This window comes from Bombina bombina, chromosome 6 (assembly GCF_027579735.1).
Source record: "Bombina bombina isolate aBomBom1 chromosome 6, aBomBom1.pri, whole genome shotgun sequence".
In the NCBI taxonomy this organism is placed as follows: Eukaryota; Metazoa; Chordata; class Amphibia; order Anura; family Bombinatoridae; genus Bombina; species Bombina bombina.
Genome location: NC_069504.1, coordinates 316,697,482 through 316,713,474, shown reverse-complemented (window position 1 = coordinate 316,713,474; position 15,993 = coordinate 316,697,482). Strand labels below are relative to the sequence as shown.

Genomic DNA, 15,993 nt, shown 5'->3' with positions numbered 1-15,993 from the left:
CACATAGTATATACTATTTTTCTCACCTTTAAATGGAGTTTCTAAAGATACCATTATTTTCATCATATCATATAATTTACTATAACATTTTGCTTATAAAATATGATGAAAAAAATAAAAAAAACCACACTTTTTCTAACTTTGACCCCCAAAATCTACAACCACCAAAAAACAACCATGCTAAATAGTTTCTAGATTTTGTCCTGAGTTTAGAAATACCCAATGTTTACATGTTCTTTTACTTTTTTTGCAAGTTATAGGGCAATAAGTACAAGTAGGCACTTTGCTATTTCCAAACCATTTATTTTTTCAAAATTAGCAAAAGTTAAATTGTAACACTGATATCTATCAGGAATCCTTGAATAACCCTTCACATGTATATATATATTTTTTAGTAGACAACCCAAAGTATTGATCTAGGATGATTTTGGTATATTTCATGCCACCATTTCACCGCCAAATGTGATCAAATTAAAAAAATTGTCAACTTTTTCACAAACTTTTAGTTTCTCACTGAAACTATTTACAAACAGCTTGTCCAATTATGGCACAAATGGTTCTAAACGCTTGTCTGGGATCCCCTATGTTCAGAAATTACAGACATATATGGCTTTGGCATTTCTTTTTTAGTAATTAGAAGGCAGCTAAATGCCGCTGCGCACTACACTTGTATTATGCCCAGCATTGAATGGGTTCATTAGGTAGCGTGTAGGGTTAATTTTAGCTTTAGTGTAGAGATCAGCCTCCCATCTGACACATCCCACCCCTTGATCCCTCCCTAATCCCTCTCCTAACAGCTCTCTTCCCTCCCCCACCCCCCAAAGGTCACCTCCATCTTAAGTACTGGCAGAAAGTCTGCCAGTATAAAAATATTTTATTTATTTTTTACATTTTTTTTTAATATATTTTCTGCAGGGTAGTATCCCCCCTTATTTTCCAACCTCCCTGACCACCCAAACAGCTCTCTAACACTCCCCCCTCTACCTATTAGCTGCCATGTTAGGTAATGGCTGTCTGCCAGTACCCAGTTTCCTATATATATATATTTTGCTTATTTTTTATATATATAAATTAAAAAAAATGTCCGTAGTGTAGCTGCCCCCCTCATTCCCCTACTACCATACCCCCTTCCAGATCATTTTACTATTAACTATTTTCTCCCTCTCCCTCCTTCCCACTTTGCACTTTTTCCATAGTGTAAGCTGTCCCACCCGCTACCGCCCCCTCCCACCCATTCCTACCCTTCTTGTTTAAAATTGCATGCTCTATTTGAATCAGAAAATTTTAATTTTTCCTTTCCTTTCCTTTTAACTCTACAAGATTTAAGCCATTCTAAAGTTGGGAACAGGCTATGAGAGTCAAGGAGACTCTTCTTTTTTTATAATTAAGATTTGAATTGTATTACTTCCATATAATTCAATTTACAGTATAAAAAAGACAAAGCATTGTTGCTCATACCACTTTCTGCCTAACAGCTAGCACTTCCTATTTTCAATTTACTATTTTTTATTATTATTTTATGCATAGAAATGATGTAATTTAGCTTATTTTCTGCAACATTAACATATAATATACACTAGACTTTTCTAAGAAATGATTTTTAGGGATATATTTTCTTATAAGTCTTGAAGCTGTCATATATATGTTTTCTCCTTAGGTCGTATTCTGGATAATAGCACAAAAGACCTCAAGTTTACTTTTACTAACCTCACACCTTTCACGACCTATGATGCATTTATCAGTGGCGAGACAAGCGCAGGTGTTGGGCCAAGATCCAACATATCTGTTTTCACTCCACCTGAAGGTAACTGATATATTTTTTATTACAGTGATTTATTGATTGCTGCCAGTGCTTGAAAAAATACTTGGAAAACATATATTGTAATTATAGTTATAAACACTACAACCAACAAATTACTTTTGGATTATAAAATGTAGATGTTTAAAATATACACATAAACACCACCATATGTTATGGTGAAAAAATAAAATAATGACAGTATTTCTGTAGCTTATACCCCATATTCAAGCAAGGCAGAATCCCATTGCAGCTAAGGACTCTTGGTAAAGATATTCATATTATGTACACTGTATGTCACTGTTTACTTCTAAATTCATTCAAATAGTCTTTGTATCCCTATGTTGTACTGTTTATAAGCACTTTAAAAGCATGGTATGCATAGATCTGTGCTATACTAAGACCACGTGTTTGTCTTAACTGGAACTGATCGGAAAAAGCTATCTAAAAAAAAAACCCCATGGAGCATTGCAAATCACTTAATATGACAGAAGAAAATTATGAAAGCAGGTAATTTCTTGGATTTATTTATAAAAATCGATGTTTGAAATTGTACTAGCAATGCTATTTCCTGATTTTGTAAAATACCTACTGTATATTGTAAATATTACTTGCTGATACTAAACTCTTACATAACCTGACATATGCATTTTTTAAGGTTAGTACAATTCAGTATAAGCTCTAATATCAATCTAAAATAAAATAAGTGAGAATTAAGCCTGCAACTTATATATTATAAGCAGTTACTATACCATCAGGCAATCCAGGCACCTAATTATTTCTAAGGCACTTTTTTAATTACAGCTTTTAAAGTATCCGTTATTAGATATATCTTACACAGGTGACATGGATCACCATATATATTTTACATTTCAGAATTTTTCTGTGACTTTGTTATAAATATATTGTGTTTTGTTGTGCATCTTGTTTTTATGCCTTGCTTCATTTGTTGTGACCATGGGTTTTTCTTCTTTTTTCCATTAAATATGTGTCCATGTTTTCTCTGGTAACTAACATTTGAACTTGCTTCCTGAGGGTGTACCATTTGATTCTGTTGACTGTGTCTCGGTATTCTGATCTACTAGTTGTGTTTGATTGCCCTTAAGCTCCTGATTTGGTTCCTGCATTCCAGTTCTGCTTTTGCTTACAAGGCTTATGAGGAAAAGTTCTGCGAAGAGCTATGACTAGGGAAGGTTCATGAACTTCACATGCAGTTACTCCAAAACAGTCATTAATAGGGTAGCCCTTCCAGTCAATGAGACCACAAGCATAAAGTCTGGAATCCAGCAAGTGACAAACCTTGTTTTCAGATTGTCCCTTAACTGACAAAGTATGTGGGGTAGACTATGTTTTAAAAACCGGTTGCATACAGTAGGTTTCAGAGGAAGTCTGCATAGTCTTAGGATGGACTTTTGGAATGATAGCCCATGATAAAAGATATATAGCACAATCATAGCTTTAATGTGGTGGTAAAACATCTGTTTCCTTTTTAGAGAACACATTTGAAAACATCTGAAAACTCAGTGTACTGAACTGGAACAGATAGATGAAATGATGGAGAATGAGCAGAGAAACATGAGTCTTTTCCAAATAATGCAGTTTGTTTAAGGTTTTGCTCCAAAAAATTAATTCACAGTTCCACAAGTTGATGAGTAGGTCTTGTAATATAATATAAGGGTGATGTCACAGCACAACGGGAATCTAACAGGGGAAGAGGTGAAAGTAATCCTCCTCCTCCCACGACCACGTCGGCAAGGACAGGACGCTTTACAGACGTGTTGTTGATGGAGGACATGCGGAGCTTTTTAAGTCCTACGCATCGCCACAGCCCTTCGGGGTCCACCCTCAGAAAACGACTTGACCGACAGGTAGCAGACTACCTCGCCTTAACTGCAGATATCGACACTCTGAGGAGCAATGAACCCCTTGACTACTGGGTGTGCAGGCTTGACCTGTGGCCTGAGCTATCCCAATTTGCGATAGAACTTCTGGCCTGCCCCGCTTCAAGTGTCCTGTCAGAAAGGACCTTCAGTGCAGCAGGAGGTATTGTCACTGAGAAGAGAAGTCGCCTAGGTCAAAAAAGTCTAGATTACCTCACCTTTATTAAGAAGAATGAGGGATGGATCCCGAAGGGACTGACAGTGGGCGATACATTCGACTAAAAAAGGCCTGATGAGATGAGCTGCCTTGGGCTAAAAATGGTCCACACGCTGCTGTATTTGATCTCTGAATGCCGGATGACTTGCGTGACTTATCCGCCACCAACTAGGGTTCAAGCCGCAATGTTTTAGGGCACTTTCTGCCTGGGAAACAAACATCAATTTTTCTGGCTGCTGCTACAGCAGCGGCTGCAACAATACCTAATTTTTCAGGCATGTGTACATGCCTAATTTTTCTGGCCTCTGGTGCTGCACTGTGGCTTCAAAAACCAAACCAAAAAAAAAGTACATAACAGGGATTAAACTGATAGGAATAGTACTACTTAACACACCACTCCTATCTGGTGGCACATTAGATTGCACGCGCAGTGCCCCAAATTTGAAGTAGGAGGACTGACCTAGAATCTTTTTCCATCTCCCGGTTCCTAAAATCGATGCCATATACACGTCCCCTGATAGGGGACGTAACAGGGATTAAACTGATAAGAATAGAACTACTTAACACACCACTCCTATCTGGTGGCACATTAGATTGCACGCACAGTGCCCCAAATTTGAAGTAGGAGGACCGACCAAGCATCTTTTTCCATCTCCCGGTTCCTAAAATCGATGCCATATACACGTCCCCTGATAGAGGACGGAACAGGGATTAAACTGATAGGAATAGTACTACTTAACACACCTTATAATAACACAGAGAGAGGCAATGCCGAGAGAGGAGTCTGAAGAAGAGGAGTCAGAGGAGGAAGGTGGCTTTGAGGAGGTGGAAGACCAAACACAGCAGGCGTCCCAGGGGGCTTGTTGTCACCTTTCGGGGACCCTTGGTGTTGTATGTGGCTGGGTGGAGGAAGAGACCTTCAATGACATCAGTGAGGACAAGGAACGGGACATGGCAAGCTTGGTATCCAACCTTGTGCAAATGGGGAGTTTGCGGTTGTGCTAATGGACTGTTTGCGGTTGTTTGCGGTGCGTTAAAGGGACAGTCTAGGCCAAAATAAACTTTCATGATTCAGATAGAGCATGTCATTTTAAACAATTTTCCGATTTACTTTTATCACCAATTTTGCTTTGTTCTCTTGGTATTCTTAGTTGAAAGCTTAACCTAGGAGGTTCATATGCTAATTTCTTAGACCTTAGAGATTGCATTTTAACAGTTTTTCACCACTAGAGGGTGTTAGTTCACGTATTTCATATAGATAACACTGTGCTTGTGCACAAGAAGTTATCTGGAAGCAGGCACTGATTGGCTAGACTGCAAGTCTGTCAGAGGCTTAGATACAAGATAATCACAGAGGTTAAAAGTATATTATTATAAATGTGTTAGTTATGCAAAACTGGGAAATGGGTAATAAAGGGATTATCTATCTTTTAAAACAATAAAAATGATGGTGTAGACTGTCCCTTTAAACGGGGAGTTTGGTCTGTCACTGTAAAGCGGGGGTAACCCTTACACTACCTGATCGATACAACATCATACCTGATGTTTTAAAGCACGTTATTCCAAACAATTTAGGAATGTTAGGTGATGTATGCCCTTTATGGCTTAAAACCAGACTCTGCATCAACTATGTAATTTTCCATGGGAGTTTTGCCATGGATCCCCTCCGGCATGCCACAGTCCAGGTGTTAGTCCCCTTGAAACAACTTTTCCATCACTATTGTGGCCAGAAAGCGTCCCTGTGGGTTTTAAAGTTCGCCTGCCTATTGAAGTCTATGGCGGTTCGCCCGGTTCGCCCGTTCACGAACAGTTGCGGAAGTTCGCGTTCGCCGTTCGCGAACCCAAATTTTTATGTTCGCGACATCACTAGTAGTAGGTCTTTAACATTCAATGATTGATGAATGTTTAATCAAACTAGACAATCATCTTCTCAGCCAAATCTAGGTATTGTTGAAAACCCGACATGGTTTAGCTAGAGTAGAATTTCAGGCAACAAGTCTGACAGTCCACACCTGGAAAAAAATTGTCCTTAACTGCTCTCTTGCTATAAGGACCACATGGAGGATAAATCTAATTCAAGGCTATTTTTTTTAAAAAGTATGCTATTGCTTCTATTCCAAATGGAGGTAAACAGGCACTGTTGTTGTATATTATTATGATTATTATTAATAATAAAAATAAAGGTTACTTATAAGTACCAGCAAGTTCCACAGAAGCCAAAGTTCAGTACATAAATGGGGTACATTACAGCAGTGGTCGAGAAATCTGTTTAAAATTTTAAGAGTAAGAATATTTAGGAGCCAGACATACTTTTAGGAGCCAGGCAGTGGTATTCATATATAGATCTATATGGAGAATAACCCTAAAAGTTAGAAGCCAGGGATAAAATTTTAGGAGCCAGTTGCTCCCTGGCTCCTGGGTTTGTCGAGCCCTGCATTACAGTACATATGCTAACAAGTACGGTTGGTTACATTTGTGAAGGTATTTCAATCACTGCAGTGACCAACTTAAAGAGACAGTCTAGTCCAAAATAAACTTTCATGATTCAGATAGGGCATGTCATTTTAAACAATTTTCCAATTTATTTTTATTACGAATTTTGCTTTGTTCTCTTGGTATTCTTAGTTTAAAACTAAACCTAGGAGGTTTATATGCTAATTTCTTAGACCTTGAAGGCCGCCTCTATACTGAATGCATTTTGAAAGTTTTTCACCACTAGAGGGTGTTAGTTCATGTATATCATATAGATAACACTGCGCTCATGCACGTGGAGTTACCTAGGAGCTAGCATTGATTGGCTAAAATGCAAGTCTGTCAAAAGAACTGAAATAAGGAGGCAGCTTGCAGAAGCTTAGATACAAGGTAATCACAGAGGTTAAAAGTATATTAATATAACGGTATTGGTTATGCAAAACTAGGGAATGGGTAATAAAGGGTTTGTCTATCTTTTAAAACAATAAAAATTCTGGTGTAGACTGTCCCTTTAAACAAAAGGAGAGGAATGCCCTGCCCTTCACCACAATCAGTGATCAGAACCATTTAATACAAAGTGGCCTACAGGTAGAGAAGCTCTCAAGCTTATACTCTAAAGGACAGGAAGGGAAACAGAATGTGAGAGAGGAAAAAAATAAAATGTGTGGTGTCGTATGTGTGAGAATGAAATTGTTTATGGGAGGCTGAGTTTACTAAGAGCAACATGAGGTGCAAAGTGTAAAATAATATTACATTAAATTGTAGGAAGCAATGTAGCAGTATAAAGTAGACATGTGCAATTCGTTTTGGACAAATTTAGTTTTCAGCCGAATTTTGAGTCGGAAATTCGTATCAATAACTAAAATCCCGAAAACGAATAAATCTGTTTCCGAATTTTCGGATCCATTCTTTATTCATATTCATTCTAATCTAAAATTAAACCGCCGCCCCCCCCCCACATCGCCAACACTAAATAAACCTATTAATTTCTGAACCAGCGTCCCCCCACATCGCCAACACTAAATAAACCTATTAACTCCTAAACTACAGTCCCCCCACATCGCCATTACTTAATAAACATATTAACTCCTAAACTGCCGCCCCCCCCACATCGCCAACAATAAATAAACCTATTAACTCCAAAACCGCCGCCCCCCACATTGCCAAAACTAAATAAACCTATTAACTCCTAAACCGCCAACTCCCCACATCGCCAACACAAAATAAATCTATTGCCTCTAAATCCCCATTCACCCACATCACAACTACCTAAACTGCCGCCCCCCCCCACATCGCCAACAATAAATAAACCTATTAACTCCAAAACCGCCGCCCCCCCACATTGCCAAAACTAAATAAACCTATTAACTCCTAAACCGCCAACCCCCCACATCGCCAACACAAAATAAATCTATTGCCTCTAAATCCCCATTCACCCACATCACAACTACCTAAATTAAAATATTAACCCTTAAACCTAACACCCCCTAACGTTAACATAATTAAAATAGACCTAAATTAAAGTTACATTATTACTACCTAGTTAAAATAAATACAAACTTACCTGTGAAATAAAAATAAAACCTAAGCTAGTTACAATATTAATATTTACTAACTACTTAAAGTAAATAAAAACTTACCTGTGAAATAAAAGTAAAACCTAAGCTTAAACTAAAAAAAAACCTAATATTACTTGTTTTAAAAAAAATAATAATACAAAAAGTAAAAAACCTAATATTAGTAAAAATAATGAAACCTAACACCTAGATTTAGAGTTCTGCGGCCAAAGGGGTGCGTTAGCTACGCGTGCTTTATTCCCCCCGCACCTTTTAAATACCGCTGGTATTTAGAGTTCACAGAAGGGCTGCGTTAGGCTCCAAAAAGGGAGCGTAGAGCATAATTTACCGCCACTGCAACTCTCAATACCAGCGGTGCTTACGGACGCGGCCAGCTTCAAAAACGTGCTCGTGCACGATACCCCCATAGGAAACAATGGGGCCGTTTGAGCTGAAAAAAAACCTAACACCTGCAAAAAAGCAGCGTTCAGCTCCTAACGCAGCCCCATTGTTTCCTATGGGGAAACACTTCCTAAGTCTGCACCTAACACCCTAACATGTACCCCGAGTCTAAACACCCCTAGCCTTACACTTATTAACCCCTAATCTGCCGACCCGCTATCGCTGACCCCTGCATTTTATTATTAACCCCTAATCTGCTGCTTCGTACACCGCCGCAACCTACGTTATCCCTATGTACCCCTAATCTGCTGCCCCTAACACCGCCGACCCCTATATTATATTTATTAACCCCTAATCTGCCGCCCCCAACGTCGCTGCCACCTACCTACAATTATTAACCCCTAATCCTAAAATAGCTACAATATAATTATTGTTTATATTGTAGCTATATTAGGGTTTATTTTACAGGTAAGTATTTAGCTTTAAATAGGAATAATTTATTTTGTTAGATAAAAATTATATTTAACTTAGGGGGGTGTTAGGGTTAGACTTAGCTTTAGGGGTTAATACATTTATTAGAGTAGCGGCGAGGTCCGGTCGGCAGATTAGGGGTTAATACTTGAAGTTAGGTGTCGGTGATGTTAGGGAGGGAAGATTAGGGGTTAATACTATTTATTATAGGGTTTTTGAGGCAGGAGTGAGGCGGATTAGGGGTTAATAACTTTATTATAGTAGCGGTGAGGTCCGGTCGGCAGATTAGGGGTTAATAATTGTAGGTAGGTGGCAGCAACGTTGGGGGCGGCAGATTAGGGGTTAATAAATATAATATAGGGGTCGGCGGTGTTAGGGGCAGCAGATTAGGGGTACATAGGGATAATGTAGGTTGCGGCGGTGTGCGGTCGGCAGATTAGGGGTTAAAAAAATGTATTAGAGTGGCGGTGATGTGGGGGGCCTTGGTTTAGGGGTACATAGGTAGTTTAGGGGTGTTAGTGTACAGTAGAGCACAGTAGTTAAGAGCTTAATGAACCGGCGTTAGCCCAAAAACTCCTGGCTTTCCTCTGCGGCTGGAGTTTTGTCGTTAGATTTCTAACGCTCACTTCAGCCAAGACTCTAAATACCAGCGTTAGAAAGATCCCATTGAAAAGATAGGATACGCAAATGGCGTAGGGGGATCTGCGGTATGGAAAAGTCGCGGCTGCAAAGTGAGCGTTAGACCTTTACCTACACGACTCTAAATACCAGCGGTAGCCCAAAACCAGCGTTAGGAGCCCCTAAAGCTGGTTTTGACGGCTAATGCAGAACTCTAAATCTAGGCGTAACATTGCAAAAAAATAAAAACTTCAATTACAAAAAATAATAAACACTAAAATTACAAAAAAAATAAAAAAACTACCATTACAAAAAATAACAAACGAAATTATCAAAAATAATAAAAATGTATCCTATTCTAATACCCCCATTTAAAAAAAACCCACCAAAATAAAAAACCCTAATCTATAAATAAACTACCAATAGCCCTTAAAAGGGCCTTTTCTAGGGCATTGCCCTAAAGTTAACAGCTTTTTGCCAGTAAACTAAACCAAATACCCCCTAACATTACAAACCCCCAAAATAAAAAACCTAACTAAAAAAACACTAATCTACCCATTGTCCCAAAAAGGGAATTTGTATGGGCATTGCCCTTAAAGGACATTCAGATCTTTTTCAGCCCATTAAAAATAAAAAAGCTCTAATCAAAAAAAAAAAAACATCCCAAAAATCCCCCAAAAATCCTAACACTAACCCCAAAATCGGTAATAACAATTGATGAAGTCCGGACATCCATCTTCTTCCCAGCGGCTAAACATCTTCATCCAGACGGCTCCATCGTCATCCATTGGGGGTCCATCTTCTATCTTCATGGCGGAGCGGTCGGTGGAGGTGGAGCAGAGGCAGAGGTACATCGGTCCAACACGGAGGTCCTCTTCATGTGATTGTCCGTCGCACACTGAAGATTGAATGCAAGATACCTCTTTTATATTGGGGTACACTTGCATTCCTATTGGCTGAAAAATTCAAATCAGCCAATAAGATGAAAGCTGCTTAAATCCTATTGGCTGATTTGAAATTTTCAGCCAATAGGAATGCAAGGGTACCCCAATATAAAAGGGGTACCCTGCATTCAATCTTCAGTGTGCGGCGGACGATTACATAAAGAAGACCTCTGTTTCGGACCAATGGACCGCCGCCTCCGCACATCCACCGACCGCTCCACCACCACCATGAAGATAGAAGATGGAGCCACCCTGGATGAAGATGTTTGGCCGCTGGGATGAAGATCTTTCGTTGGACTTCAGCAATGGTGAGTATCGATTTTGGGGTTAGTGTTAGGTTTTTTTTTTTTTTGTTTGTTTTTTTAAGATTAGGGCTTTTTTATTTTTAATGGGCTGAAAAAGAGCTGAATGTCCTTTTAAGGGCAATGCCCATACAAATGCCCTTTCCTGCATTTTTTATTTGGGGGTGGGAGGTTGGTATTGGTTTATTTTATTGGCAAAAGAGCTGTTAACTTTAGGGCAATGCCCTACAAAAGGCCATTTAAAGGCTATTGGTAGTTTATTTATAGATTTTTTTTTTTATTTTGGGGTGTTTTTTTAACAGGGGTATTAAAATAGGAATAATTTTTATTATTTTGGAAATTTTGTTTGTTATTTTGGGTGAGCAAAGTGATTCTCAGCTGGGCTTGTGAATCAGATAAAGTTTGTATGCCACCAGTGGTCAAATGGGTTAGGTGAGCTGGGTGAGTGTAGGGATTATCAGCTGGGCTTGTGAATTATATGAAGTTTGTATGCCACCAGATGGGTTAAGTTTGCTGGGATTTCTGAGTGAAGTGATGGTGGATGATTCTGTCATATCCATCACTAAATAGACTCCTGTTGGTGTGCTTGACAACAGATTCATGCATCTTAGGATAGTGAGCAGATCTGCAGAATCATGTTATTTAAAGGGACATGAAACCCAATTTTTTTCTCTCATGATTCAGTTAGAAAATAAAATTTTAAACAACTTTCTAATTTACTTCAATTATCGAATTTGTTTCATTCTCTTGGTATTATTTGTTGAAGAAGCAGCAATGCACTAATGGTTTCTAACTGAACTCATGAGTGAGCCAATCGCAATCAATATATATATATATATATATATATATATATATATATATATATATTCAGCCACCAATCAACAGCTAGAACCTAGGTTCTCTGCTGCTCCTGAGCTTGCCAAGATAAACCTTTCAGCAAAGGATAACCAGAGAAGGAAGCAAAATAAATAATAGAAGTAAATTGGAAAGTTGTTTAAAATTGTATTCTCTATCATTTTGGGTTTCATGTCCCTTTAAGGTTGTTGGTCAGTGGATAAATAATTGTTGTCACGGATATCGGTATCAATCCAGAATCGACCCAAAGGCTAGTATGAATTAAAACACACACACTAGCACACTGAGTATAATCCAGGACGTGACCCACAACTGCGAAAGATGACAAGGAACCACAGGAGGTCAAAATAAAGTTGACAGGTTTTCACTCTAGTGGTCTGGCAGAAAAGAGACTGAGTAAGGCAGGCAAAGGTCCTGGTTACTTTTCAGGAAGAGGCCGAGTCAGGCAGGCAATGGTCCGGTAACTTTATGCAGATTTTGGTTTAAGCAAAGGCAGACTCAGGCAGGCAAAGGTCCGGTAACTTTAGGCAGATTTGGGGTTAAGCAGAGGCAGAGTCTGGCAGGCAAAGGTCCAGTAACAAGGTAGTACTCACAATACAGCAGATAAAGTAGCCAGTAATGGAACTAGTCCCACAAACAGGCCCGAATATCAAAAACGCCAGGTGGATATAGGCTGGCTGACTTCATCAGTAAGGGATGGCCATGAATGTGCGTCACGTTGCTAAGCAACGGGACGCTAGGGCAAAGAATCCAGGAAGCCGTAGCAGAGTGGCTCATCGAGCCATGACAATGCCCCCCCTCAAGGACCCCTCCTGGGGCCAAGACGAGTTCTTACTTGACCTCACTGCTGCCTTTGGCACTGTTGACCATCCCCTTCTCTTACGGACTCTCAGCTCTCTTGGGCTCTGTGACACTGCCCTCTCCTGGATTCACTCGTATCTCTCCAACAGATCCTTCTCCATTTCTTTTGCTGGTGACTCTTCCTCTCCATTGCCTCTGTCTGTTGGAGTACCTCAAGGCTCTGTCCTGGGTCCCCTACTCTTCTCTATTTACACTTCTTCACTAGGTAAACTTATCAACAGCTATGACTTCAACTATCACCTCTATGCTGATGATACCGAGATCTACCTTTCCACCCCTACACTCTCTCCTTCTGTCAATTCTTACATCAGCGACTGCATCTGGCATTTCTTCCTGTATGGCCTCTCACCACCTAAAAATAAACATGTCCAAGACCGAACTACTTCTAATCCCCCCCCCCTCTATCTCTACTACAGTTTCTAATTTTTCCATCACTATCTCCCCATCACCCCAAGTCCGCTGCCTCGGAGTCACACTTGACTCAAATCTGTCCTTCATTCCCCACATCCAATTGCTCTCTTAATCCTTCCGCAACCACCTATGCAATATCTCCAAAATTTGTCTGTTTATGAGTAATGGAACTACTAAACTGCTAATCCATTCCCTGGTAATTTCCAGACTTGATTACTGTAATAACTTGTTAACTCTCTCCTGCCTCTCTCCCCTTCAATCCATCCTAAATGCATCTGCCAGGCTAATCCACCTCTCTCGACGCTCCGTTTCTGCTGCACCTCTCTGTGAATCCCTTCACTGGCTCCCCATTCACAGCAGAATTAAATTCAAAATTCTCACCCTGACCTACAAAGCCCTTGCCAATGCTGCCCCATCCTACCAGTCCTTACTCATCAACAAATATACTCCAGCTCGCCCTCTAAGATCCAACAATGACCTGCTCTTTGCGTCCTCTACCATCACCTCCTCTCATGCTAGACTACAGGACTTCTCTCGTGCAGCACCAACCCTCTGGAATGCACTTCCTCGAGCTGTCAGACTCTCCCCTAACCACTACTTCTTTAAACGTTCCCTAAAGACCTTTTTGCTCAGGGAAGCCTATCACCCGACTCATTAACAAATTAACTTCACTAACCTAACAGCTTCCCTCATCTATCTCCTCACTAATATCATTCTCACCTTTGCAGTCCCCACCTCTTGTTTCCTATCCTCCTACCCAGCTAGATTGTTCCCACGGGAATAGGGCCCTCAATTCCCCCTTTATTTGTCTGTAAAATGTTGTCTTTTATTGTATTGTTTCTCCGTTTTTTTTATCCTTGTACCCATGGGCAGCGCTGCAGAATCTGTTGGCGCTTTATAAATAATAATAAAAAAAAATAATAATAATAATAATAACAAAATAATAATAATAATAATTGTCAGGGGATGGAGTATAGTATCAGGTACTTGTTGTACGGAAGTAGTGGGTAGAAACTGCCTTGATAGAGTGTCTGCTTTGATATTCTTAGTTCCAAGAATATAGGATAGGACATAATTAAATCGGGAGAAATATAAAGACCATCTAGCCTGTCTAGAATTAAGATGTTTTGCAGTTTGGAGATATAAAAGATTCTTGTGATCAGTCAGAATGGTAAAAGGTAGATCTGTACCTTCAAGTCAATGTCTCCATTCATCCAAAGCCATTTTGATGGTCAGAAGTTGTTTGTTTCCAACATCGTAATTTAATTCTGCAGGACTGAATCTTTTGGAGAAAAAACCCACAGGGTGGATTCTTACAGAGGCAGGATTGCATTGAGATAGCACTGCTCCTGCCGCTACAGAGGAAGCATCTACTTCTAAAATGAATTGAAGATTTGGTTCTGGATGACATAGTATAGGTGCGGAAGAAAAGGTTACCTTGAGGGTTTCAAAGGCCTCCAAAGCCAGATCAGGCCAAACGTTAAAATGTTGTCCTCTTTTAGTTAATGCAGTGAGAGGAGCTAAGACAGTAGCGAAGCCTTTAATACATTTTTATAATAATTAGCAAAGCCAAGGAACCTCTGCAAGGCTTTAAGGGAAGTAGGTCTGGGCCAGTCCAGAATTGTGGACAATTTGCCGGGATCCATTTCAAATCCAGTGTGGGATATAATATATCAAAGGAAGGGAATGGACTCTTGATGGAAGGAACATTTTTCCAACTTAGCGAAAAGACGATTTTCTCTGAGTCTTTGAAGAACCGATTTGACATGAAGGAGATGATCTTGTATGTTCTTAGAAAAATTAAGTATATCATCGAGATAGATAATCACGAACTGCTTTAATTAATCTCTGAAGACTTCATTAATTAAATGTTGAAAGACGGCTGGGGCATTACAAAGCCCGAAAGGCATAACCCGATATTCGTAGTGCCCAAATCTGGTATTAAATGCGGTTTTCCATTCATCCCCTTTTGCAAACTCTTATAAGGTTATAAGCACCTCGATTATAAAGCTTAGTGAAAATTGTGGCTCCTTGAAGATAGTCGAAAAGTTCAGGAATGAGTGGTAGAGGATAACTGTTTGTTTGTTTGTTTTTTAAATATTTTTTTTATTGAGGCATTGAATATAAACAACACAATAAAGAATATATCCAGGCACAGAACAGTAGCAAAAAACAAAGAAACTTATACAGTTCACATATGAAGAATAGACAAGAATTAAAACATTGGTGTACTAATGTAGCATTTGTTATCACAATATCCAATCCATAGTAGTGCCATACTTATATGGAAGTTGGAATCAGTGATATGAAATAAATAGCTAGGTCAAAAACAGAAGAATAAGAGTTGACAAAAGTTATAGTACCATCTTTGTGATCTTGAGTATAAAATGTAAAACTGTATGTATAAAACATGTGTGACTGGAACATATAGGGATGAAGCCTCGATTTTTAAAACTGAGAACTAGTGGTCCCTACCCCACGATAAAAGGTATTCTAGAAGCTAAAAAAAGTGAGAGGTAGGGAGTTGGCTGTTGTTAGGTCTCCCGTACGCCTGAGTATATGGGGGGGGGGAAATCAGCAGGCAAAAGCCGCTCATAATAGAGGGGAGATGGGAGGGCAGAGCCAGTTAAAACGTTATGAAGGTGCAGACTACAGGGCTATTTAACTTTATGATGTAGAGAACTCCAAGATGGAGGATGAATATACTCATGACAGATATATTATAGAGAAGTAGTTTGCATACTATAAAATATGTGTGACTCCAAGTTACTAAATAAGGTATAGAAGAGGGTGGTTTCACTTGGGGCTGAGGCAGGTACAATTTGAGACCCTGATGTATGGTCATAAATCAAATATCAATATATCACAAAAGTATAAATTTAACTAGGCAAATACAGTTATGTACGTCGATAGATTCACGCAAAACTAGTATATAGAGAGATGTCCAGCAAAGGCTGGATGACAGGCAGCACCCCAAAAACCAGAACTAAACTGTAACTCTCCATGCAAATAGTCATAGTGTATAATTGGCGCCAATTAGAAAGTATTATTGCCCCGGCTGCAGGCAATAGTATTAGTTATACCCGGCACCATGAGTACATAATGTTTGTATAATGGAGGAAGGTACCTATGGGTCAGGAGGGTTTATAGAAGGTGTGAATCTGGGAGGGCTGTAGGAACCAAAGAGGACAACTGTTTTTGATAGT

The 15,993-nt window shown here is 39.4% G+C and overlaps 1 protein-coding gene across 1 annotated transcript in view; it reads left to right on the top strand.

Annotated features, from left to right (window-relative positions):
* The window catches only part of PTPRQ (protein tyrosine phosphatase receptor type Q), a 538,955-nt gene that overhangs the window by 117,726 nt on the left and 405,236 nt on the right, over positions 1 to 15,993 (top strand). The window contains 1 exon segment of the mRNA XM_053719240.1: positions 1,658 to 1,804. Coding sequence (XP_053575215.1) covers positions 1,658 to 1,804 — 147 coding nt within the window.